Source organism: Salmo salar, chromosome ssa10, assembly GCF_905237065.1.
Source record: "Salmo salar chromosome ssa10, Ssal_v3.1, whole genome shotgun sequence".
In the NCBI taxonomy this organism is placed as follows: Eukaryota; Metazoa; Chordata; class Actinopteri; order Salmoniformes; family Salmonidae; genus Salmo; species Salmo salar.
In genome coordinates, this window is record NC_059451.1 from 91,495,618 (window position 1) to 91,523,004 (window position 27,387).

The 27,387-nt window shown below is 40.2% G+C and overlaps 3 protein-coding genes and 1 long non-coding RNA gene across 6 annotated transcripts; 1 reads left to right on the top strand and 3 right to left on the bottom strand.

Moving 5' to 3' along the window:
• Positions 1-947: 947 nt before the first annotated feature.
• On the top strand, positions 948-2,651 carry LOC106561197 (cholesterol 25-hydroxylase-like protein 1, member 1). The gene has a single exon (XM_014124887.2). It carries the CDS (start codon positions 1,647-1,649, stop codon positions 2,550-2,552), a length of 906 nt encoding a protein of 301 aa, XP_013980362.1. The 5' UTR covers positions 948-1,646; the 3' UTR covers positions 2,553-2,651.
• Positions 2,652-4,766: 2,115 nt separating this feature from the next.
• kti12 (KTI12 chromatin associated homolog) lies at positions 4,767-9,735 on the bottom strand. The gene is given in 9 exon segments (NM_001140856.1): positions 4,767-4,998; positions 5,649-5,717; positions 5,945-6,007; positions 6,107-6,266; positions 7,016-7,095; positions 7,347-7,402; positions 7,544-7,596; positions 7,723-7,774; positions 9,538-9,735. Coding segments are annotated over 9 exon segments (828 nt in total). The 5' UTR covers positions 9,689-9,735; the 3' UTR covers positions 4,767-4,854.
• A 2,049-nt stretch (positions 9,736-11,784) lies between these two features.
• LOC106561162 (uncharacterized) lies at positions 11,785-15,306 on the bottom strand. Its single transcript, XR_001318744.2, has 4 exons — positions 15,124-15,306; positions 14,568-14,701; positions 14,274-14,372; positions 11,785-14,151 (listed from the first exon to the last, which is right to left on the bottom strand). It is a non-coding gene; the product is annotated as an uncharacterized lncRNA (long non-coding RNA).
• Positions 15,307-17,682: 2,376 nt separating this feature from the next.
• On the bottom strand, positions 17,683-25,085 carry znf592 (zinc finger protein 592). Of its 3 annotated transcripts, none has more exons than XM_014124829.2 (10): positions 24,785-25,085; positions 24,203-24,288; positions 21,803-24,110; positions 21,508-21,686; positions 21,240-21,413; positions 20,960-21,119; positions 20,760-20,864; positions 20,285-20,397; positions 19,859-19,997; positions 17,683-19,751 (listed from the first exon to the last, which is right to left on the bottom strand). In XM_014124829.2, the coding sequence occupies exons 3-10, from the start codon at positions 24,089-24,091 to the stop codon at positions 19,371-19,373; spliced, it is 3,540 nt and encodes a 1,179-aa protein (XP_013980304.1). In that variant the 5' UTR covers positions 24,092-24,110; positions 24,203-24,288; positions 24,785-25,085; the 3' UTR covers positions 17,683-19,370. The 3 variants fall into 3 exon arrangements, with proteins under 3 accessions (XP_013980304.1, XP_013980302.1, XP_013980303.1); XM_014124827.2 differs by having other exon boundaries at positions 20,592-20,864; XM_014124828.2 differs by lacking the exon at positions 24,203-24,288 and having other exon boundaries at positions 20,592-20,864.
• Between the last annotated feature and the right edge of the window lie 2,302 nt (positions 25,086-27,387).

Sequence of the window (27,387 nt, forward strand, 5' to 3'; positions counted from 1 at the left end):
CCATCCACGACCCATTTTCAATGAGCCTGGCTGAGGGAAGGATGTTCTCACCCAAGATTTGACGGTTCATGGCCCCGTCCATCGTCCCTTTGATGCAGTGAAGTTGTCCTGTCCCCTTAGCAGAAAAACACCCCCAAAGCATAATGTTTCCACCTCCATGTTTGACGGTGGAGATGGTGTTCTTGGGGTCATAGGCAGCATTCCTCCTCCTCCAAACACGGCGAGTTGAGTTGATGCCAAAGAGCTCCAATTTGGTCTCATCTGACCGCAACACCTTCACCAGTTGTCCTCTGAATCATTCAGATGTTCATTGGCAAACTTCAGACGGGCATGTATATGTATTCTTGAGCAGGGGGACCTTGCGGGCGCTGCAGGATTTCAGTCCTTCACGGCGTAGTGTGTTAATAAAATTGTTTTCTTGGTGACTATGGTCCCAGCTGCCTTGAGATCATTGACAAGATCCTCCCGTGTAGTTCTGGGCTGATTCCTCACCGTTCTCATGATCATTGCAACTCCACGAGGTGAGATCTTGCATGGAGCCCCAGGCCGAGGGATATTGACAGTTCTTTTGTGTTTCTTCCATTTGTGAATAATCGCACCAAATGTTGTCACCTTCTCACCAAGCTGCTTGCCGATGGTCTTGTAGCCCATTCCAGCCTTGTGTAGGTCTACAATCTTGTCCCTGACATCCTTGGAGAGCTCTTTGGTCTTGGCCATGGTGGAGAGTTTGGAATCTGATTGATTGATTGCTTCTGTGGACAGATGTTTTTTTTTACAGGTAACAAGCTGCGGTTAGGAGCACTCCCTTTAACAGTGTGCTCCTAATCTTAGCTCGCTACCTGTATAAAAGATACCTGGGAGCCAGAAATCTTTCTGATTGAGGGGGGTCAAATACTTATTTCCCTCATTAAAATGCAAATCAATTTATAACATTTTAGACATGCGTTTTCTGGATTTTTTTGTTATTTTGTCTCTCACTGTTCAAATAAACCTACCATTAAAATTATAGACTGATCCTTTCTTTATCAGTGGGCAAACGTACAAAATCAGCAGGGGATCAAATACTTTTTTCCCCCACTGTACATATGATTGGAATCTATGACTAAATTAACTCACTAATCTTCTAAAATAATTTAAGAGCACATGGAGCAATGAACAGATGGAAAATAAGAGATTTCATGGACTCAACTAATGCTATTGAGAATCAAAATGATGATTGACCATTGTTATATGAATAGGTCACCATGGTGGTCTTGAATTGAAATACAAATCTGTAAGAAGTGAATGTTGTGGATATTATCAATTTAATAAATTATACTGATTAAGATGCCTTGCAATTGAGTTTTAACTTGATAGGTAACATGGATAATTAACTCAAGCAGGGATCAACATATCTGTATCTGGTACAATATGACCATGTTTAATAAGCTGATTTTTAATAAGCTGCCTGTTGGGATAAACTGCCAGTGGGAGGACAGTGTTGCAGGCACGAACTTGGAACTGGTCAGTGTCGAAAGGTTTGTGTGTGTTCCGGAAGATTAACAAAATCCACCAGAGAAGGACTTATTGTTGAAATTATATGTAAAAAACAGCTGTCTCAATGATGTGAGAGCCAAGTCCTTAGCTCAGCACTATATAAAGGGAGAATGTCTTCTCTCTGCACATTACAGCCACAGGCATCCAGAGTAACCAGGATGTTGAACATCAGCAAGGTTCAGCTGCCTTTGCAGCTTCCTACCTTCTCCAGATCCTCCGATAGGCTTCTGCAACCTCTATGGGACTATTTCCTTTTCAACCACTACTTTCTCATCTCCTCTCCCTTCTTCCCTGTCATACTCTGCTTCTCCAGTTACTTCTTCTCCAGTCTCCCCTTTGCTGTACTAGACCTCCTGGGAGACAAGGTCCCCTCCATTCACCGCTACAAGATCCAGCAAGAGAGACGTCCAACCATGAGGATGATGGCAAAGAGCTTCGGAAGGGCTGTGTATAACCACTTGATCTTTGTTTTGCCTGCTGTGCTGACTCAGACCTGCTTTATGCCTTCAGTGGCGCTGCCTTCCAGTGCTCCAACTATGGTAGAGGTTCTCATTGATGGACTTGCTGCCCTTCTTCTTTTTGACACCCAGTACTATATGTGGCACTTTGTGCACCACAAGCATCCACAACTGTATCGGTGGGTCCATGCCATCCACCACGAATACATGGCACCCTTTTCCTGGAACACCCAACAAATCAGCATTCCAGAACTGTTAACAGTGGGATTCTGGAGCAACCTGGACCCCATCCTGCTGAAATGCCACCCTTTTACAACCTGGTGCGTCACCATCTTCAGTATCTGGATGTCAGTGGAGGACCACATAGGCTATGACCTGCCATGGGCTCTCAACCACCTGGTACCATTTGGTCTGTTAGGAGGAGCACCAGCTCATGACATGCACCACCAGAAGCCCAACAGTAATTATGCACCTTTCTTCAGCCACTGGGACAGGCTATTTGGCACTGCCATCCTGCCAGGGAAAATAACTGAGAAAAAAGTTGTGTATTCACTGTAAATTGGACCATTCATTATAATTTTGATTACCCTCATGCTTACATGTTAATTAGAATGTATTTGTTATTCTTAGTACTTTACCGACATCAATTGTATTAAAATGTACTCAACTTTTATACACGTAAAGTTTTTCTAAAATGATTAATCATATGAAAATATAATTGGTAGAATAAGAGCAAAGGTAATGGTCCTTAGTAATACAACTATACAGCAAACTCCAAGTTTAACTTTTGCCCCAGAGGATGGAAGCAAACCATTTTTTAAATCACATTATGTCATGCATGTTCAGTCTGATTCATCAAATAACATTCTACACCATGCAGCATAAATTTGCTAATTCTTACATAAAAGATTATTTCGGTCTTTCAAGAGGTACAGCTTAGTCAGGATGTTCCTGTTTTCCTCTGGTTAGAAGGGTTTAGGAGATTTCTAATCAACAAATCCACTGTTTGTTTGCCAGGGTCAAGTTGAGCCAAGGGTCAAGGTTGAAGTACAGGACAAGAACATTTGAGCCAATTAGAGAAAGGTGCTGTTAATCCATAGCTATGTAACAGAACTTGGTTAAACCAGAAATCTAGTATGATATAACTTATAGAGCCATATAAACTGGCATAGCTCATTGGGTGATCGAAAAAGACAGTTCCAAAGCATCCAAATAAATGGACCACTCTAGATTTTATTTATTTTACCTTTATTTAACTAGGCAAGTCAGTTAAGAACAAATTCTTATTTTCAATGAGGAACAATGGGTTAACTGCCTTGTTCAGCGGCAGAACGACAGTTTTTTACCTTGTCAGCTCAAGGATTTGATCTTGCAACCTTTCGGTTACTAGTCCTACACTCAAACCAATAGGCTACCTGCAACCTTATAATGAATTGATAAGGTAAGGAGAATAAAATAAATGGACCGCTCTACATGAATTGATAAGGTAAGGAGAATAAAATAGATGTATTATGGCATCCTGTTATTCTGTAGCCTACACCATTTTCAGATCACGTTGGACCTGGAGCGGAAGCCTTAAGGTCAGGGAGGTACTAATAAGGGGATGGGGACTTAAAAAAAAAAAAATGGGTTAGCACAAAGACTTGTCCACTGCCATCTGCATTTAGTCTGAATGATTGACAGAGTGGACTTTGTTCCAATGTCTCCCTAGGAACAAAGGCAAGGCAATCTGAAAAGCACAGGGTGATAATGCAAAGCCTATGGGCTCACTGGTCATTAATGAGAAACCACTGAGATGGAATAGAACTACACAAGGAAAACATGTTAGCTTTCTAAATGCTTTAGGAATATTCAAGAAAATAAATGTCAGTGTTGCTCTCATCAAAATCGACATTTTACTCTTTCAAACGAGCCCTTATTGCAATTACAGTAGCATCAGCAGGCATACGATGACATTAATGTAATTGATAAGACAAAGTGTTTCAATTAGCAGGCAGCAAAGCCTAACTTGGGAAGTGGTCACACGTCAGGCTAAAACAATGAAGCATCAAACACCTCTGAAATAGTCTCAGCAGTAGGATAGAATTATCCTGCTTACGTCAGGGACCATCAACTAGATTCAGCCGCAGGCCAATTCATTGTACATCCCCACAGACCCACTGCTTTGAGTACTGAAGCCACAAGTGAACTGACATTTTGTATTGTGCTGTATTCCCACTGAAAACAGCTAACAAAATCCCTGACTTTCCTATTGTACAGGGTAGTGCATGTTTCAAAAAACATTCAGCTATGATTCTTAAATGTCAGTGTATGGTTTTGTAGTTTTGTATTATGAATTTAATGGATTATACATTGCACCCACAATGTTAGACTAGTATAGAAATGAAATCAATAATCAATGCGTATTGACAAATATAAAATATTATAAACTAAGAAATTGAGCAGTCATGCAGTGTCACTTTAATCTCTGCTTAGTGTAAAGACTGCTTAGTATACTAAACAAATGGGGAAAACCCCAATAGAAACATCTTGCATTAGCCTCCTAACTAATAAGGACAAAAATAAGCTGGATAAAGAATATTTATACTGTACTAATTAATAGACCGACTGTTACAGATTACCCCAAAAACCTGCCAGATAACTACTCTGTAATAAGTTTGCGGTCTTATATAATTTTGTGAAACATTAACAGCTAAATATGATAATTTTTGATTCATACCAAAAGGGCAACCTCGATGGAGCCTCAAACACAAAAAGATACTAAAAATGAATGTACTTGTCTCAGACAATGTAAATATATCATACAAGGCATTCCCTTAATTTTATTGACCTGAACCAAAGGCGTTAAAATAAAAAGTCATCAATGTATACTCTTGTTTAGATACTGTACAAACATGTTAGCAATGTGTCCGATATTCTCTGTCGGGTGCATCTTGGTGTAGCTGATGAACTGGCGTCGTAGTTTCCGGAGCTCTGCCATGTTTAGACTTCTGGTCAGTTCTATGTTTGACATCAGGTTAAGGAAACACAGTGATAAACACTCATGAATTCTCTGATGTGTCAGAGCTGAAAGCAAGGTTACGGTATCGAATACATTTGGCTTCGGCCCCTTTATGTCCCGAAACCACAATTTGAAGAGATGAATGTATGCTTTCAGAAGGCTGTGAAGAAATGTCATCTCTCTGAAGACAATCAATATTCAACTCACATTTTGTAGTTCAAGACTCCACTAGCACTACTTTGCCTGTGCTATGTTGTTCAAAGTGAGCTGCAGGGGGAACAACAAAGTACAGGTTTCTGAGTCTGCTTCGGAATCCTGATAAAAGCCAGTCGCCATGCTTCCAATGATTTGGTCCCAATCTCAAACATCCTATGTGCTTGATGGCGAGACCTTTCTGGTGGCTCAGTTGCTGCGCCACCAACTGCATCAAATGAAATATACTCTTTGATGGATATCCATTTATCCACAGCCCCATGCTAAGAGGTCCAGTTATTTGATAAAAGATTACTTTAACCCCTGTTTGTGCTAGACTGTTGTGAGGTGGTGATTAAAATAAAAAGAATACATCAATGAGAGACTGTCAAATAAATAATACATTTTAGAAGGAGGAGGGGGGTATATGTGAGCAACATGCAAAATGTGGCAAAGGATATCTTTTCTGTAGCTCCTGGAACAGCAATGAGATCCCCTGGAACACTTGTCTTCTGGGAGTTGAGAATTGCCTGGGACAAACAGAAAGAGTCAATATACATTCTTCCAACAGACAGCATTGCAGACAGTATTTAATAACACAACTGAAGCAATAATGTTGTGCATTAAAAAATAATCAATTCAACAAATGATCCTGAAAGAAAAACAGAGAAACAACAGAAGAAAACAGCAGGGGGGTGACCAATGCAGGGATTGAAAAAACAATAAAAGGAAGTTACTGATAAATATGAAGGCTCACCATCAACACATCTTGTGTGACTTTGTCCAGCTCATACAAGAAGTTTGTAGATGACAGTGGTTGCTGCAACAGATGGATGAAAAACTTCACTTAAAACCTGAAACTACCAACTGCATGCAGAAACATGACTTTGTGATTTATACATGTAAACAAGTTTCTTACACTCTGTGTCGACTGGTTAGGAGGGGGTGCTTTCCTTTTGAAGATGGCATCAGAGATGGCTTCAAATGGAAGTGTGTCTTCTTTCTGAACGGTGAAAAGTGGGCTGTCCCATCTGTTCCTGGAGTCTGGAGTTTCAAATCTCAGCACCAGCGCATCTAGGCTGTGAAAGCAAAAGCAGAACCAAAGACCATGAGTCTGCAAGTCACATTAGCAAATGGAATTTCACTCATGCATCTAATTGAAGCCTGTGACTTTTCATTGTGCATATAATGGTGATAATGTAAATGACTAAAATATAATTGTAAATCAGGGCTCCCGAGTGGCGCAGCGGTCTAAGGCACTGCATCGCTGGCAACCCTGGTTCGATTCCAGGCTGTATCAGAGCCGGCCGTGATTGGGAGTCCCATAGGGCAGCGCACAATTGGCCCAGCGTTGTCCGGGTTTGGCCGTCATTGTAATTAAGAATTTGTTCTTAACTGACTTGCCTAGTTAAATAAAGGTTACAAATGCAATGTACTGATATGAGATTGTGATTTATTTTATTGATTATGTATTTCTTTCCTTTTGTTTCCATAAAAACCTATTTAGGGACAGGTGTTGAAAATTAGCGTAAACTACAAAACACTATAGTGCAATGCATCAGACAATTGTTTAATTTGTCAATGTGTTTCCCTACCGAATAGAAATACATTAAATGTTGCCAATAACACAACATGAGCAAGAATTAGGCACCAATGGTATCTTAAAACGTTTTCAAAAAGTAGTCTGCATTTGTTAAAATGTGGATGGCTATGTTGTTTAGACATACAATGACTCATTGAGAACAAGGCGGGTCTTTGAGCAGTACTGTCATTAGCTCTTATAAATCATGTGAGCAAAATAAAAATTGTCCAAGGGAAAGTAACTTACATCTCCTGAGTGTACTGCTCTTCAACATCCCTTTCTGTGTTCCATGTTGAGCTCACTTCGGCTGACGTCAAACAGTAAACCTTCATGAATAAATATGGTACATTTAAAAGAGGTAAATCTCAGTGTCACCGAGAAAACAAATCTCATGAATTAAAGAAAGCATATTTTGAATGGTAGCGTACACCTAAACGACATAAGCACTGTACGCCATGGTGCTCCTAAATTTGAAACAGAGTGCAAACTCCACCCACCCATAATGGCTATTCTACCCCAAGGGGTATCATGCACAGCCACTTAAAATCATGTTTTCCATCAACAACATATTACATACCAGACAGTGAGGCGTCTGTGTGTGTTTGATCAGACAAAAAAGTTCATATCTGTAACCTAATGGATTACAATAGAAGAAACACAAATTTAAAGACTTTTAGGTTGGGTGGCTATGGCACCTTATTGCCATAGCCACCCACACACTTTTATTTGTAATATTGATCAAAATCAATTATAAAAAAACAAATGAACATTTACCTTTGATATAGTTCAATGAATCCAGAATTACAATATCCTCTTTGTTGATTCTCCTAATGCAATAAAGCAACATTTTTTATGAATTCTTATCTGTAACTTCAAAACAAATCAAATTTGATTCTGGAAATAGAGGCAGCAACGTTACACAACGTTACACAATCTATGAGCAGTACACTCACCTCTCTGCTTCAGCTCTTAGAGATCCTCTTACATTTTTCTCATTCTGAGAATCTGTGACACATATATCAACAATGTTAATATGTGAGCTGGAACTACAATCAATATCCTATTTATTGGCTATCGCTTCACTGTTGTTAATACATAAGGGGAGGAATTTATGGGTCAATATTGGCACATGCTGCATTCACGTGCTAGTTGGAACTAGGAAACTCAGAAATGTCCAAAGTGCTAACTGGTTGTAGACTGAACATAAATATAAACACAACATGTCAAGTGTTGGTCCCATGTTTCATGAGCTGAAGTAAAAAAAAAAAAAAGCTTATTTCTCTCAAATTTTGTGCACAAATTTGTTTACATCCCTGTTAGTGAGCATTTTTCCTTTGCCAAGATAATCCATCCACCTGACAGGTGTGGCATATCAAGAAGCTGATTAAACAGCATAATCCTTACACACGTGCACCTTGTGCTGGGGACAATAAAAGGCCACTAAAATATGCAGTTGTCACACACAACACAATGCCACAGATGTCTCAAGTTGAGGGAGTGTGCAATTGGCATGCTGATTGCAGGAATGTCCAACAGAGTTGGTGCCAGAGAATTTAATGTTAATTTCTCTACCATAAGCTGCCTCCAACATTGTTTTAGAAAATTTGGCAGTACGTCCAACGGCATCACAACCGCTGACTGCATGTAACCACGCCAGCCCAGGACCTCCACATCCTGCTTCTTCACCTGCAGGATGGTCATACACGAGCTACCCGGACAGCTGATGAAACAGTGGGTTTGCACAACCAATGAATTTCTGCACAAACTGTCATAGGGAGATCCTCTGCGTGCTTGTCGTCCTCACCAGGGTCTTGACCTGACTGCAGTTTGGCGCGTAACCTACTTCAATGGACAAATGTTAACCTTTGATGGCCACTGGCATGCTGGAAGTGCGTTCTTCACAGATTAATCCCGGTATCAACCAGGCAGATGGTAGACAGCATCGTGTAGGCGAGCGGTTTGCCCTATGGTGGTTATGGGCAGGCATATGCTACGGACAATGAACACAATTTTATCAATGGCAATTTGAATGCACATTGTCATACCATTCATTCGCTGCCATCACCTCATGTTTCAGCATGACAATGCATGGCCCCATGTCGCAAGGATTGGTACACAATTCCTGGAAGCTGAAAATGTCTGTTCTTCCATGGCCTGCATACTCAGACACGTCACTCATTGAGCATGTTTGGGATGCTCTGGATCGAAGTGTAGGACAGTGTTCCAGCCAATATCCAGAGATTTCGCACAGCCATTGAAGACTGGGACAACATTCCACAGGCCACAATCAACAGCCTGATCAACTGTATTGTCGAAGATGTCGTGATGCATGAGGCAAATGTTCACACCATATAGACTAGTTTTCTGATACGTTAGCTAGCTATGCTAGAACAGCAAGTTAGAACCACAGAACTACAATTAATTATATTATATTTCTATAATCTCGGGAACAGTCGGTACAGAAAGGAGTGTAGGCTACATGCATGGCAACAGCAACATTGCCCAGAACAAAGTGGTTGGGCTGTGGAGACCGCTGAGGGGAGGACAGCTCATAATGTCTGAAACGGAGCCAATGGAGTGGCATCAAAAACATGGAAACCGTCTATTTGATACCATTCCGCTCCAATCATTACCATGAGCCCGTTCTCCTTAATTAAGGTGCCACCAACCTCTTGTGGTTGAAAGGCATATGTGAGCTAGCTACTGTTAGCTAAGACGTTTAGCTAGCTAACAACTGTAGCAAGATAATCAGCTAACTTTCAGCATACCTGCGTATACAGCGTTCTTCTCAATTCCCAACGTTCCATCCCCTACATTGTGAACCTTTCTCTCTGTATTCTGTTCAAAGTATTGCTGTAATTCCACCGCTCTTCGTGTTTTGCCACTACATGGAAAACCACACATTACTATGAGCGGCATAATGCTAAAAACACATGCAACTAGCTAGGCATAAACCCGGAAGTAGTATCCGGAAGTTATAACCACAGCCAGTCAACCCCATAAAGTAAAAAATAAGAAAAAACTATTTCCACAAAGTATCTTCTTAAAACCTGATATAAAACCTAATCGCAATCACACTGCTAACCATATGCCTAAACCTAACATCAAATTAAGACAAAAAAGCGAATTTTTGTTTTCTATAATTTTTAGGACAGCAATTCTGACTTTGTGGCTGTTCTATCTAGTGGAAACCATTGGTTAGTTGTTTTTTCTCGCCTTCCACAATCTTGGGTGTGAAGCCGGTGGTGAAAGTATGGTCCGTCAGGTATGACGTCCCGGTGTTGTGCAGAAAAGCTCCCCCTTCGCGTGAACGCGCACGCCTGCAAAAGAAATAGTGGTGGTACGCCATACCGGTAAAACATGAGTCTGTCACAATCATTCAAACAAAATGTCAGGAAACTGGACTATAACACCATTATCGATGCCTATTATTAGGCTACCTTATGTCAGAGAAATTAGCAAATGGACTTAAACTGGTGATATAGCCTAAACTCCAAAATCCGATGTGGTTCTAAGAGAACATTTACATTTTGCCAAGGCAGAGGTGATTGGCAGACACCGAGATGCGCGCGGACAGCATTCTGGCCTAATGACAATCTCGAAATGTCATTACACTTTTTGGTGTTTTGTGTAAAATATGTATCTTTCCATTCACCACTGTTTGGAGGTTGGAAACATGTTGCGAGTGGATGAACGTGTAGCCTAGTAAAGGAGCCATTTGAAGTGACTGTTTGACAATCAGATGAAAACATAATGTGTTTACGCCAGAATATAAGGTTACATTTTAAAAGTTAAATGACAAATCTTTACTACTACACCTATAGAGATCCTATTGAATTAAAAGAGATTGTATGTCATTCTATGATTAGGCTACATTTTTGGGGGCGCGTGCACACATTGGAGGTCCCATACTGGGAATAAATTAATTCAATGGAGTGAAATGGAGTGGTCGGCTCGCGATCCAGGTTTCTGGCGCGCCCGACTCGTCTATCACTGTCATTACTATATTGAACAAAAATATAAATGCAAAATTGTCATTGATTTTACGGAGTTACAGTTAATATGAGGAAATCAGTCAATTGAATTAAAGCCATTAGATCCTAATCTATGGATTTCACATGACTGGGAATATAGATATGCATCTGTTGGTCACAGATACCTTGAAAAACAATGGGCCTCAGGATCGCATCAATGTATTGTTGTGCATTCAAATTTCCATCGATAAAATGCAATTGTGTTCGTTGTCCGTAGTTTCATGCAGTACTCTTCACAACGTTTACATCAGCAAATCGCTCGCCCACATGACACCATACACGTGGTCTGCCAGTTGTGAAGCTGGTTGGACCTTCTGCCAAATTATCTAAAGCCACATTGAAGGCGGTTTATGGTAAAGAAATTAACATTACATTCTCTGGCAACAGTTCTGGTGGACATTCCCTTAGCCAGCATCAGTGGCAGAACTAGAGTTGTATACATGGGTTGGCCAAGGCTACTTCAGGGGGTGAATAGACCATGACAGAAAATGTGTGTGTAACCCTAACCTGGCATCTAAGGAGCATGAATGAATCCTATGATTGCTGATTAGAGGTAGAAGTGATATTTCACTTAACCTGGGGTTCTTCAATGTGGCAGATAGTGTGGTCCAAAAGGGTTACTTCACTATAATTCTTCAACATACTATGAATAGTCACTGTCTCTACCTTAGAACTGCAGCTCAATTTCTTTCTCTCTCTCTCTCTCTCTCTCTCTCTCTCTCTCTCTCTCTCTCTCTCTCTCTCTCACACACACACACTGTACTCACATACTGAAGAGACTTGGGTCACTCTGTTTTCATGAATATATAATCTGGGTCTATAAGTGTTGAACATCCAAAGTATTGTCAGAAAATAAAGCTCAAGCACCAAGGAGATAAGATAGCATTTGTGTGTTACATAAATTGCATTGTTTATTTACAAAAAAAACACACTGCAATTTGACATACCAGGCATAAAAAATATAAATAATTTTGGTGCCCATCAATATTACAAACTTACAGTATCATATTTATGCTCATATATATTATGTTAACTAATAGCAAAGAAAAGTTTTGGAATTGTCCTAATCAAGACCAAATTAAATCTGTGTGACATGATACCCTTTGGATTTATCATTTTAGAATGTCGGTGTCCTAGCTAGTACACAATGCAGGTTTTAATCATGACCAGAGGGACCGCCTAAGTGCCAAATTATCCTAGGTAGATTTAAAACAGCATAATTCTGCAGTTCTGGTGAGAACTGGCAAAATGTTTCACAAACTCATCCATGTTAAGGGAGCGTGCCCTCCTTGACTCAACACTGAGAATTCTGAGGTGACTTTACCTGTCATCAACCATTGTTGTCCTAAGGTAGGATTTAATCAGTTTTAAAGCTGAGAAGCTTCTCTCGCAAGAAGCACTGCTGACTGGTGTAACAACAGAAATCTTACAAAGTAGAAATAGCTCATGGAAGACCTCTTTATGAGGTTCTAGAAACACAACAAAGTCAAGGAGAGTAGACGGTCTGTCCCTTCCACTTTTCTCTCTCCTATCAAGAAGCCACTTGGTTTGATGAACCTCATGTTTGAGGTCCTCTAAATCTGACTCAAAGGCTCCTCATTCAAGAATGTTGTACTCTTTGGGTCGAAAGACTGGACCCCTTGCATTATCTCACAATTCTTCTCTGAAAAACGCCTCTGCAGCTCAGCTGTGAGACTGTCAAGCACCTGATAAAAGACAGCTCTTTGGAAGCTCTCACCATCACTTTTGTCACTATTTTTCAGTCCTACAGTGCTCATCCTCAATGAGTCGTGAAATCTTAAGCTTGTTTTAGGCTGTCTTTTGCACACTGTTTGTACACTTATTTTGCAATACTCTGCCATCTCTTCAACCTCTTTCCATAGTTCTCCAAAGTAACCCTCACTTCTGTAGTCCTGTAATGTGTCTGTAAGGGCACCTACTAGATACACAGCCCTTGCTAGGTCAAGAGAGCTTGATTGGAGCATGTCAGAAAGACATTTGGCATCACCAAGCACTTTACAAAAGGTAACCAAAAGCCCTATGAAATGGAAATCTATCTGGGAAAGAAGGCCCCTTGCCTCCACTGATCTATCACCACTATTTTCAAGTGTGATATCCTGTAGCACTCTCAGAACTGCTGGAAGACTGTCCCTCAGATTACAGCATGCCATGTACTGTATCTGCATGCCCACTTTACATCTGTAAGTCTCTGTAGTTCCCTGGGCTGCTGCTGTGGATACAGCTCTTTCTGAACTACAAGTCACTTGAGATGAATGTACGAGCCAGATACAAAGTTATAAAGCTTCTGCAGGAGAGCAAAAAAGTTAACTGCCTCAGGCACTGATTTTACAGCATCGACAAGAACCAAATTCAAACAATGTGCATTACAGTGCACAAAAAATACTAATCTTGCACTGTTTTTAATCCGTGCAGACACCAGAATGCTTTCCGCTCATGACGCATGCACCGCCACTGCCTTGCCCGACAAGATTCTTTCTGTATTCCAGACCATGTTTTTCAAGGCAATCAATTATCATTTTTGTGAGACCTGCTGCATCTAAGCTTTCAGCTGACTGAAAGTGTAAAAAGCTTTCGTGGATGGCCCCGTTGTAATAGCACCTCACAACTAAAGATATTTGTTATTTTTTCTTTAAATCTTTGGTTTCATCTGCAATTACACTGAAAACTTAACTTTCTTTTACTTCTCTTAATATTTTCCTTTGTACCCTCTCAGCTAAGCCCTCAAGAACTTTGTTCTGGATTTGGTGTCTTGTGTACTTAGCATTGCCACATTCATAATTTTCTCTATGAGAGGGTCATGCTTTGCTATTTCTTCTAAGATTGTCAAAAAAAATGACCCTTGTTGTGAGAGTCATCAGACTCCCGATGACCTCTGCGCTATATTTTGAGTGGCAGTTAATAGGAGCACATCTGCAATTGTTTTAATGTCAGTACAGTTTTCCTCCACTTTCTTTTTCCGGTCCTCATTTCTGACATCTAACATTGATGAGTTGCTGTCAATAGCCCTTTTATGCTGATTCCAAGCATACATAGCATTGATATGATGCTCTGCCTTCAAATGGAGCTTAAACCCAGACTCTTTAAACAGCGCCTTTTTCCAGTTACAAAAACCTGACTGTGATGTGAAGACAGATTCAGATGCATTGAGCAGAGAAAAATGCCTACATACAAAACAATAAGTAGAATCTTGACTTACAGAATATTCAGGCCATGAATTGTCCTTATACCAGGAGCTGTTGAAAGCCCTTTTCCTAGTACCATGCTGAGTTCTGGGAAATGTTTTCAAACACGGCTGTACAGGACCCTCTTCTCTGGATCTTGAAATGTCTGAAATACACGTGAAATAATGTGTCATATCTCTATGGAAATGTATAATTAAGTGATCCACAAGATTAGATACTAACAGCTGCTAACTAAAATGTGTAGTTTAAAGTATAGGCCTGGCCTACCATTGGGTCCTTTTGGACAGCATATCTGGTGCTTGATGCAGTTGACATCTCCTGGCAGCTCTGGCTCACTGTCTTGCTCTGTGTCATCCCTAGATACATCTATTACATTAAAATAACACAAGAACCATTAGTGTATAATCACAATGAAAATGCCACAGCCATCAAAAACACACATGAATCAACAACCAACATTTTAAAGTGAGGCGTAATCTGACAAAATAATCTATTACAAGCTGAAGCTAAACATAAATTCTGAACTGGGCATGTGACTGACTGCCTGCTAGATGCTCTGACCTGGTGGTGGTAGACAGTCCTTGTGAAGTCTGACCACACGGACTCTGACTAGCCTCAGGTAGGGAGTTGCTCTGGGGTCCAGTGGTGATGCAAGGGCTGGGGTCTGTTTGCACCTGATCTGCCTGTTTGTGCTTCTTTAAAAAGAAGTCTGATATCTCTCCCTTTCTTTTCATGTTTAATTGTGGTAATATTTTGAGTAACATTAACAGATTGATAATAACAATTGTTGGTTTTGAGTTCAAGTACGAAAATCTAAGTGAGTTAATGGATTTCAAATTGCTGAACGTTAACTTGCTGAACACTGACAGCTGTAGCCTACTAGTTACCCCACATTAGCTAAACATTCGTATACTGTAATTACGACACTGCACTGTATATGCGTGTATTACTAGCACAGATGTAAACATAATGTTAGGCTAAATTGGGAACCGATCTCTCTTATCTGATTAACTGTCTGTTAATAGAGCCAAAGTTTTAAAGTTAACTTACACAGCGACTCAACTTTCGTAAAAGTTGTTCAGGAAACCTAAACCCGATGCTAAACCTTAAAACTTACTTCAAATATGATGCTTTCGCCAATCGCAGAAATAGCTTGTGAAGCTGTGGAAATATTATCTATTCTTCTTCTGTATGTTCTTCTTATTCTTATTCTTCTGTATCTCACAACCAACGTTAATATTCTTTCTTCCTCATCCTCGATTTGAAAAATGCGCCACGTAACGTCAAAATAAATGCTTCTTTCAACAAGAGGTGAAATGAGATGTCAATCAGCATCAAACTGCCAGTAACGAATGAAATTTTAGGGTGGCCAATCAGTTGTCGGGGGTATCCAGTGCCACCCCGGACACCCCTCTGGCTCCGCCCCTGGTCAGCATGCCAATTGCGCGATCCCTCAAAACTTGAGACATCTGTGGCATTGTGTTGTGTGACAAAACTACACATTTTAGAGGGGCCTTTTATTGTCCCCAGCACAAGGTGCACCTGTGTAATGATCATGCGTTTAATCAGTTTCTTGATATTCCAAGTGGATGGATTCTCTTGGCAAAGGAGAAATGCTCTCTAACAGAGATGTAAACAAATTTGTGCACAACATTTGAGAGGAATAAGCTTTTTGTGCATATGGAAACATTTTCTGGGATCTTTCATATATCAGCTCATGAAACCAACACTTGACATGTTGCGTTCATATTTTTGTTCAGTGTATAACCACAGATGGATAAGGTTTATGTAAAATATAATCTTTGGTATAACTTCACATCACACATCATTGATAATCAAAGCGTTACGTGATGTGAAGGGGATATGCTCTAAGGCTGAACAGATTGTTTGTTTATAATGTAAAGAAGCGTTGATACAACATCGATTAATTGCTAAAACAATAAGTGTAGTGGACAGGCTTTATTTTATATGATAAATGTGGGTGATTGTGACCTAAATTGCCTCAAGACATGAAACATTTTTGTTATTCAATTTTTATTCAGATATGAGAAGCACTACAAGAGTGTATAATTATGGGGTGAAATATATGTATATATATTACTTTTTAATAAAACAGTACATTAGGCTAGTTTAGCTTTCACAAACTTGGTCCTGGAGACCCAAAGGGGTGCACGTTCTGGTTTCTTCCCTAGTACAACATGGCTGATTCAAATAATCAAAGCTTGATGATTAGTTTATTATTTTAACGTGCACCTCTTGGGGTCCTGAGGACCGAGTTTGAGAAACGCTGGTTTAGATTAACATCTTGCGAATGTCGATATGATCACTTTATTGAAATCCTCCATTCATCTTCTTTGTGGGTTGATACTGTACAGGTGTTGCGTGCCCTGTGCCTTCTCAGTTTATTTATGTTGGTTCAAATGTTGTCCAGTAATTTCATCAGGAAAACCGCCTCCTAACAATTTAACAAATGAAATAAAAATACATCGTGCTGTTAGGTCAACACGAAATACACAAGGGAAATTACAACGCAGCATGTGCCTGCGACCAATCTGGCATTAGGCTGATATAGGCAGAGACGGTAATTAATGTACTCTCTGTTGGTAGGGTACACAAACATACAGTATAGGCTACAACTTGCGCATTAATGTATCATATGGAATGTGATACATGTACAATAAGAACCCAACATCAACATACACATTCACTTACAGTAGATACATTAAACCCCTTTTAACTCACCCGATCTGAAGCCCCGTTTCAGCGGAGTCTGTAGAGCCCTTTTCAGCACCTCTTCAATGAACAGCTCTGTCAAACTCTCTGCCTTGCGCTCGGGGTTGGCAGACTGAACTCCAAAAGGGATCTTTCCACCCCCGAAGGAAGACTCCAAAAACGAGCTATCCACACTTTTCTTGCCCATGAAATGGCCTAAGGGCAAAATATAAATTTTTAAATGTTATCAATACATGACTAATCACAAATAGTAAACGAAATTATTCAGAGTTAGCTCACTAAACTAAACCAACATATTATGGTGATCTAACATGACATCAAAATTCAATTGTAAAGTAATAAATTGCTCTAGCCTCAATTTTGAAATAATTGCTAGTGACACTTTCTAAATGACAATAACTTACCAGTTGCCCATAAACTTCCCCTCTGATTTACCTTGATGTTTGAAACTTTATTTCTAAGTTCATTTAAATTGAGACTCATCGAAGATGTCATACCTATGTATGAGATTAGAACAAAGCAAGAAAGAAGTCCCGATTTGCAGGTCAATGTGCCTCTCGTCATCCTTTTTATAAAACTACAGTATTTGTGTACAGAATATGGTAGGCTACTTGTCAAGGTTAAAACCACCCTTTGCTCTGCTCTTGGGAATTTCGTGCTCTCGTGTCACAGCACCAGCATTTATATGATCACGCGCCGTTTATTGAAATGAGATGAAGTCATTCATTATCAAAACCGCTGGCTACTGCATATTACTTGACTGGGATTGGATTTGGCGCGTCATATTGTCCAGTCGGTTGGGGAGATACTAGCCATATTGGTTTGACTAGACTGAGAAAAAACCTTTTGAAGGGCAAACAACATATTTTTTACCTCCAGCACATTGTCATCATAGAAGGAATATCAACCATACCAGAAGGGATCATTTCAGGACAAAGGATGCTTATGCTGACACGTTCATGTTTATTTGCAGTTATTTGAAGTAAACATTACAGCAAGGCACAATGGCCGATGCAGGATGAATATATATATATATATGTGATGGATTAAGAAATGCTGCAAATATAAAGGGTTCATTAGCTACTGTGTACATGGATTAGCTTACATGTCCATAATATTGTACATATTATCAAAAGTACAAAGTTTCTCTTGACAGGCTATATAAAAACACTGAGATGTGAAGTTTCATAGACACTGCGTTTTAAGTGGCTCTGTTTGGGATGAACACTGACTATCAGATAACCACTAGAAAATGAACAGTTCATACAGCACTTTAATAGAAAGTTTACAAGATAAGTCAATGTGACTATAAATAATCTCCAAAGTAATTTATAAAATTTAATATTGTGGGAGATAATATACATTGAGAATAATAACAATGAATTTTACATTGCTTGCAACAAAGGTGAAATCTCCCAAAACATCCCAAGTTTAACAATCACTGCCATATATTATGGAGGTAGAAACAGCTGCACAGGTCTCCATCATCAGCTTATTTCAAAATGTTTACATGCACTCAGACATGCTCTAACCCTTTACATTTAAATCACTGCTCTTTTAATTGCCTTAGTACACTGCTGGCAATGAGCCACTTCCAACACCCTGCATTATCTTGCAAAACAGATGCTTTCTCACACTCACCAAAGATAACAATTAACCAAGAAAAACATCAATGACATCACTAAGACAAGTCACCACTACTATGAATATAGATATAAGAGCATTTTAAATGAATGAAAACTCACTTTTACCAAGCTACAAAATCAGTAGTAAAAAAAGGTCATATCTTTTAGCAAGGCATTTAACTCCAACACCTGTATTTGATCTTGTAGAAAAGTGCTATTTGGGTAGTTTAGCCAGCTTTCATAATAAATGAATGTGAAACTATTTTTGGTATGGAATGGATATAAAATATATAATCTGTGCTAAATGGTACCTAGGCAAGAGTAAATATTTCAACATACAGTATGATAGAAGTTGTAATACTGTTACATAACATCAGTATAGCAATGACCTGCTTGAAGCTCCATCTTATGTATTTTATAAGGCCAAAAATATGAAACCAAGCATATGGCTGTTATAAACTAAAGCAAAGTTATTATGATATGAAACTAAATGTGAGGTAAGCCTGAGGGACATAACTGGAGTCACTAGAGAATACTGATGAACCAAACCACGTGCCTTTACAGGTGGCTGTGGTTATGTACCAGAGGCATTTAAAGACATTTAATACAATACATGCAAGCTTCAAAGGTAAAATAAAGTAAATCATTAATGATAATCTTTTCCCAATATTAATTTAATCTTCTCAATTGATTTGGAACATCTGCCAGTCCCAAGGCTTTGAGAAACACAAAAAGCATTTAGTTTCAAGGCAAACAAATAATTTTAAAAAAGGTACCACTTTAGTGCAGCATGTCAAGCATCTGAAGTTAAACTACTATTACCCAAGGAAATGGAGATCGCAGCTTTTATGAAGTTCAAAATTGCTCTCATTGATTCTATTTTGCCTGATGATGACACTATCCATGAAACTCTAGGTGAAAGCTGTATGTGGATTTACAGTCAGTCTTACTGCAGGCTCACAGTGCAACCTGGTTGGATCCTCTGCCTGTTGGGGGTCAGATTTAACTAATGGTGGTGGCAAGTCCTCTCACTCACACCCACTGCTTTCCCCAGATCCTCTTCCTGCTTCTTTCTGCACTCGTACTCCATGTCCATCCTTTCTTTCCTCTCTTCTTCGGGCTCTTTGACTTTGTGCACAATAAACAGGTGTCTGTTGAGAGATAGCTGGGATGCAAAACATAATCCACAGTGCAGACATTGGGGAGTGTTTTCATCAGTTTTATGCTGAGGTATGTGCTTCTGGAACTGTGTGCCATCCTCTGTGGTGAAGCCACACTTTGAGCAGCGAAACTGATGTTTGAGACGCTTGGCGGGGGAGCCTTCTAGGGCAGCGCCTTCCTGCCCCTCTCCCTCAGACTCCACAGCAGGTCTCTTTGAAACAGGTCCCTGCATATCAAAGTTAAACAGTGTATTTTTTGACAATGTGTAAAATGCTGAACAAATGAAATATGACAGATCATACATACTGGTGTTACTTTTAAAAGAAAAATCACCTCTCCCAAGGCTTTACTGCTATCCAGAGGGGCTGATTTTAACAGACTGAAGTCTGGATTTTTGATCCCATGCATCAAACTGATGTGGTTCTTCAACATGACGTTTGTGGTGAATGTTGTCCTCTCATCTGTGCAATACCTGCACAATAAGAATAAATATCATACTAAAAATAGTCAAAATGTGGTAACCACCGTTTTGGTTTTACACGTTTGTCCATTTACTGTAGAGCCACCCAGCAGCCAATACATGCCAGTTATGCCCCAATCTTTCAGGAAGTAATGTACTGGGCCCAGTTTCCCAAAAGCATCTTAAGGCTATGTTAATCTTAGAACAATAGGATCCTATGGTTCCAAAGATGAACTCAGCCTTAAGATGCTTTTGGGAAACCGGGCCCTGTAATGTAGATTTCAGGATGAAACCCTCACCAGCAGGTAAATGTATTTTTCTTTCCATCGTGGTCATTGCGAATGTGTCTTCTCAAACTTGTAGAGGAATTGAAAGATCTCTCACACTGCCGGCATGGATAACTCTTCAATGACTACAGAATGCACAGAGAGCAGATTTACTTAATTAAGGGTTGAGTGGACTTGGGAATTATTTCATTTCATTAAGGGGCCTGAAGGTTGTAAATCCCACATTTGAGGTGGTCCCCAAATTATCATCTGTCCTATAATATAAATGCTACAGCTAATTTGTTTGAATGCGCAATAGAATTACAAAGTTGATCCTCACCCTCCCATGGCTTTTCTTCATGTGGGAGACATAGGCTTCTCGGTCAGGCAGCCAGTGTAGGCACTCTCCACAGTTCCAGCCTGCATTCTTCAGATTGGGCTTGCTGTCTCGAGCGGCCAAGTTGGCCCTTTTTCTGGTTCCATCTGAGTGTTTTATGGGAGTGTTTACCTTTGGCTGGTGGAATCCCGAGGTAACATCTTGGTGCTGTGCAGTCATCTCTGGTGGTTTTGTGCTTTTCTCCACCTCCTCTTTGAAGATTCCTCCATGCACCCCCTGTAATATAGACAGACAGCTTTTAAAAAGACAGAGCATTATGTGCCCCATTTTATGTCAATGTGACTAGATTTAAGATGAGGATGATGCCATACCTTGAAGTGCTGCATTAACGGCTGCTTTTGGGTGAAGATTGAAGTGCACTCAGGGCACTTGAACACACAGGTAGCACGCTTTTTGGCATTCTGATAGAAGTGCTGAAGCAATAACTGCTTTTTCTTGAACACTGTCTCACAAGAACACTTGAAGATTAACCTGTAACAGAAAAACAACCCAATTAGAACATAAATAGCATTGAAAACAATCATGTCAAACTTCAAGATGGGTTAGCAAATATGCCCATTTCAGAACATGCATTTAGTTACACAAACTCACTGAGGGGACACTTTGCTGGCATTGTGCTTAGTTGTCAAATGCATTTGACATCCACCAGAAGACTTGAAAGCAACAGGACAGATGGTGCACTTGTAGAAGACCTCACAGTGTTTCTCCTCAATGTGACTCTTCTGCACATTAAATGACATGAAAACCATATCACAATGAAGACACCTAGAAGAAAAAGGATTTACAAAAAGGTGGACAACATTATAAGAATACTTTTGTATTATGTATCCACTGAGCATATACTTAAGTAATGACTTACTTATAGCCAGCCTTGCGTGCATAGTGAAGACAGTTCTCCTTCACATGCTTCTGTATGTCCACGGAGCGACTCAGCGCACCACACTCAGGGCAGCAATAAGGGGACTTGTGGGCATGAATACGCTGGTGAGCCCGGTAGCTGCACTTGTTGGGTAGCAGCATTGAGCACACCTTACACATCTATATATGACAAAAGAACACAGAGCAAAACATATAGAAATACTCTCATTATTACCTGGCCTATGATACTGAACATTTCAGCAATTATAATTATTTTCAATTGAATTATTACACACCAGTCCCTCCATTTCTTCCGACAACCTCTGGTAATGGCCTGCGAGACCTTTGTAGTCTGATAGCTGCTTGTTACACTCGAGGCAGCGGAGTCTGTGGCGGATGACTTTGTCTGGATAGAGGGGCATGACTGGTTGGGCTTTAGGTGAGGATAATGGGGGCACATGGGTGCCCACATGCACAGAGGATTCAGTGATCAAGGGTGCAAACATCTGTCCCTCTGCTATGGGCTTCATGGAGAGCTGTGTGCACTGCATCACCACACCTTTGTTCTTATGTTCCCGTGCATGTGCCAGCAGGGCACACTTGTTGAAGAATACCATGGTCTTAGCACAGTGGGTGCAGGCTACTTCAATGTGCACACTCCTCCTGCCATAATGATAAGCAAGACTCCTCTCTACCCCAAAGGAGTCCCCACACTCCAGGCAGCAATATCCACGTGGTGGCAAGTTGATGTTGCTCTCAGGTGGTGGGTTTAGGTTGGGTACATATGTGGGTACAGGGTTGGCATTATTTAACAGTCTGTTTAAAGTTCCTGCTGCTGTGCTAGGAATGGCAGCACGTGGATTAGGGGCAGCTTTTTTCACTTGGTGTACCAATGGGACAGTGCTGCACACCATAGAAGAGGAAAGTGTGTGTTGTTGGCTCTGTTGATGGGAGGTGGAGCGTGCTGCGACTGAGGCAGCAACACTGTGAGGGACTAGGTTCAGGTTAGCTAAGTGCATTGCCTTGGGAAGCAAGCTTGTATTGGGAGAGTTGCCTGTTTGAACTGATGAAATCCTCTTTTGTGTAGAAGGCCCATGCTGGGCAACTGGCATAGACCTCATAACAGGACTACTTGTATTATGAAAAATAGTTGCGGACTGCATTTGTCCTGGCCTCTTGGAGTTCCCCTCTAATTTAGTATCAGTAACCTTTGATGGAGGTGTACCAACTGGTGTACTTTTGATGGGCATATCAACAATAATATCACTCATCACATTATGAGAGGGATAGGGAGACAAACTAGGGTAGGCATCCTCAACGATCACACTCTGGGATGGAGAAGACTCAACAGAGTGAACGTCCTCGTTTTCTGAATCAGGTACTACACTGGTAACCGTGCGCTGGATTTGCCCAGTCGTGGTTTTAATGGTCTTTATTCTGACCCTCGGTATGGCTGGGGGTGAGCCAGATGCCAGTGCAGGGGATCCCTTGCCACTGCTGTTACTACAAATGCTTACAGGACTGTCAGGTGGTTTCATTAACCGCTTCACAGCTTCAAGAGGACTCCTGGGACTTTGTGGTGATATGGGCACTTTTGGACTAACCTTTATGGTGTCATCATGAGCCAATGATAAGTCTCGATAGTTTGGTTGTTCACTGGGATCCTTTCTGGCATTTAGAGCAACTAATGCCTCAAGGCATGACGATAGCTTTGATGTTGGAGTTTTGACACATGGATGAGAGGTGGGCATATTAGACGCTGCCACAATATTAACGTTACTGCTTGACTCAATATCGTTATGATCATTTGTAGGGAGCATTGCACTACTATGACAATCTCCCTTTTCCTTCTGGTCACTGACATTACTGTCAGGCTTCTCTGTCCTGGTATCCTCTGCTTTGATAGATTCTCCTTTGCTCCTTGGAAGGTTCTCAGGTACGTCACAGTCTACTTCATGGCACTTGTCAAACATGCTGTAAGACAGCTGTTTTTTCTGATTGTCTGACATTGGGGGTTCTGCAGACATAAATATAGAGGCAGCAGGGAAGTAGGGTCTCTCTTGTTTTGGACGGATATCAACTCCATTGCTTCGGCTGTCTTCAGATTCTGGACTAGAAATGGGGCTGAACTGGGAAAAGGACTGTGAGAAGGATGGCGTTCCTTCAGGTTTGTGCTGGACGGGGGTCTTCCCTAAGGGTCCTCTTGAGCCATCCCCATTCAAAGCTGACACAAAAGACTTAGAACCACTGTGGTCTATCTGATGAGACTCCATGGCGGCCCCTGACCCCCTGAAACCATTTTGCAATGGGTGTCCAAAGTGTGGGCCCTCTCTCTCTCCACCACTATCAGATGACTCCTGGCGACTTGTGTTCTTCACTATAACACTGACAGCAGGTACATCAGATGCACCCACAGCTTGGTGAACAGATAAGCTGTCATCCATACACATCCCTGTGTGTTTCAGCTGACCTTCTGCCTCATCGTGACTCTCCTGGATGGTCTCTTTGGCATCCAAACTGGTGGCATCGGGGATGTCAAAGGCAGCCAAAAGATCATCAAAATCAGGGGTCTTCATGTCACCCATGTTTGAATGCTTGCAAAACCTGAGTAAAACACAGAGTTAAAACATAACCACATAAACTTACAAGATATATGGCATATTCCCTGAGGACAGTGACGTTGGAGAGTTCTTTACCATTTGGCTCTTGTTTATGTTTGTTGCTAAAATTCTGCAAGGTTGTCAGTTGGTGTCATTATGGGACGCTCCCTCTGTGCAGATACCTGAGATCAATTAATATGAATTATGTTCACTTTAAAGTGCACTAACTAGCTACCTTGTAATGCTAAACATTTTGGCTCACCAACGTTTGCTAGCTAGCTGTCAAATAACTTCGCCTAGCACTTGACCTAAGTGGCTACTTAGCTAGCTAGCTAACGTTAACACATCTCCAGCTGGCAAGCTAGCCACAACAAAGTGTAGAATATTGAAGTTTAACGTGAAAATAGATTGCTGGCTATAATATATCTCATCAAACGTATTGTACTACAAGAGAGCTGTTAAAACTGTAGCTAAATAAAGCGTATATGTGTATACTGAGGCTAGAGTTAGCTGTTAGTTAGCAAGCTAGCTAAAGTAACGTTAGAAGTGTAGCTAGCTCGGATATTTGACACTTGCAGTTCTAACATAGCTAACGTTAACTCAATGACAAGCTAAACCATCTAGCTATGAGGTTAAATATATATTCGACCATATAATGAGTACAAAAGAAGAGTTCACCTATCTATCGATTAGCTACCGGCGTTGCTGCCATAATTCTCCCCAGGCCTCGTTCTTTTCGGGTGGACTTCTTCCTTTGCAACAAAACAGCTAACTAGCTAATTGCTAGCTAGTTGATTGCTTGCTAGATAACCCGCGGGCGCTAACATGTCCTGTTATCTCGCGAGCCTGTAGTAAAAATGTATTGATCATTCACAAATTGATGAACTATTGGAAGCTATCAATGTGATAGGCTTCAGTAATTGTTATGTGAAAAGGCAGTCCACCCCTTCGTCACCAGACCAGTGTGTTGTGAACAATATTAGCGTCAGCAACAATAGTGGAATCGAGGGATCGCCTTCAAAATAAAGGTCCCCCATTGAAACTGATGCAAACCGGCAGAAAACAGTTGAATCGTGCCACAATTGGACTAGAATATATCATGCTAAACAAGGTTGTAATGTTGTTATATAAATTCAACAAAAGACAATAATTAGTTAATTTGACACAAAAAAGTAAAGAATCAGTTGAAATTGCACTGTTGATGTATTATAATTCAGAATTGCATTGGGGGCACAGTGGTGTAACGTAAAAATAATGTAAATAACTACTTAAGTAGTTTTTGTACTTTACTTTAATATTTATATTTTTGACAACTTTTAATTTTACTTCACTATATTCCTAAAGAAAAGAATGTACCTTTTACACCATACATTTTCCCTGACACCCAAAAGTACTCATTACATTTTGAATTATTAGCAGGACAGGAAATATGGTCTAATTCACATGGTTATCGAGATAACATCCCTGGTCATCCCTACTGCCTCTGATCTGGTGAACTCACAAAACACATGCTGCGTTTGTAAATGATTTCTGAAAGTTGGAGCATGCTCCTGGCTATCTGTAAATAAAAAAACTAGAACATGTGGCCATCTGCTTTGCTTAATATAAGGAATTTGAAATTATTTATACTTGTACTTGTACTTTTACTTTTGATACTTAAGTATATTTTAGTGATTACATTTACTTTCGACACTTAAGTACATTACCGGTCAAAAGTTTTATAACACCTACTCAATCAAGGGTTTTTCTTTATTTGTACTATTTTCTACATTGTAGAATAATAGTGAAGACATCAGAACTATGAAATAACACATATGGAATCATGTAGTATCCAAAAGTGTTAAACAAATCAACATATATTTTATATTTGATATTCTTGAAATAGCCACCCTTTACCTTGATGACAGCTTTGCACACGCTTGGCATTCTCTCAACCAGCTTCATGAGGTAGTCACCTGGAATGCATTTAAATTAACAGGTGTGCCTTCTTAAAAGTTAATTTGATATATAAAATATATTTTTATTTGTTTAACACCTTTCTGGTTACTACATGATTCCATGTGTGTTATTTCATAGTTTTGATGTCTTCACTATTATTCTACAATGTATAAATAGTAAAAATAAAGAAAAATCCTTGACTGAGTAGGTGTTCTAAATATTTTGATAGGTTGTGTATATTTAAAACCCAATACTTTTAGACTTTTACTCGAATAGTATTTTACTGGGTGACTCACTTTTACTTCAGTCATTATCTATTAAGGCATCTTTACTTTTACTCAAGTATTGCCTTACCTCCTTACTCCATTTGCACACACTGTATATAGATTTTTGTATTGTGTTATTGACTGTACTTTTGTTTATCCCATGTGTAACTCTGTGTTGTCGCACTGCTTTGCTTTATCTTGGCCAGGAAGCAGTTGTAAATGAGAACTTGTTCTCAACTGGCCTACCTGGTTAAATAAAGGTGAAATAAAAAGTAAAATATGACAATTGGGTACTTTTTCCACCACTGGGGGAACTTTCACTGGGGACAGGTGTCATGTCCCCCCCACATGAAATTGCATTTTTGTCCCCCCCAGTTTAATCATTGCAATGTGATACAAAAAGCATCACCGGTGTGCTTTAGGACCATACGGACCCCTCAGAATGTTTGGAATGTTCAGGACCTGCCGGACACCACAGAACAGGCTGACAGGCTGTGTGAAGGCACAGTTTCTAGAAGGCTGGCTGGACCAGCACATGTGAGTTGAGCATAGTTCAGTGTGTCTGAGTTGCGCTCTTTCACCGAGTTGTAAAATCAAGCAGAGCAGAGACTGGCTACTCTTTAGTTAACTGATGTTAAAAACAAGTGTTTATTTGCAGTGCTGAGCTAGTATTGTAACTGACATGTAATGTTAGCTAATGTTTCATCCCCTCAATTGAGGTGAATGAATTAGCTATGCTAGCTAGTAGCTACCACAGCCAGGTCAGCTCTAGCTTCCAGCTATCTGTCAGATAGATAGTAATAATACACCTCATATCTGTAACAGCTGTTTGTACAGAAATGGTTTGTAGCATTTGTTTCGTCCCGTTTCAGAAACTTGGCTAGCTTTTGCCAGTTGATGTACCAGCTAGAGAGAGAGCTGGCCAAAAGTTGGCTAGCATTAGCTATTCTTTTGTCTCAATCAGACTAGACCTGAATCAAAGGATGAAACCATCAGCCAAACGATTGAAGATTGAAGTTCAGACGTTATTTCAGTGAAATGTGACTTTTATTAGTCAGTATGGTAATGTAACATTAT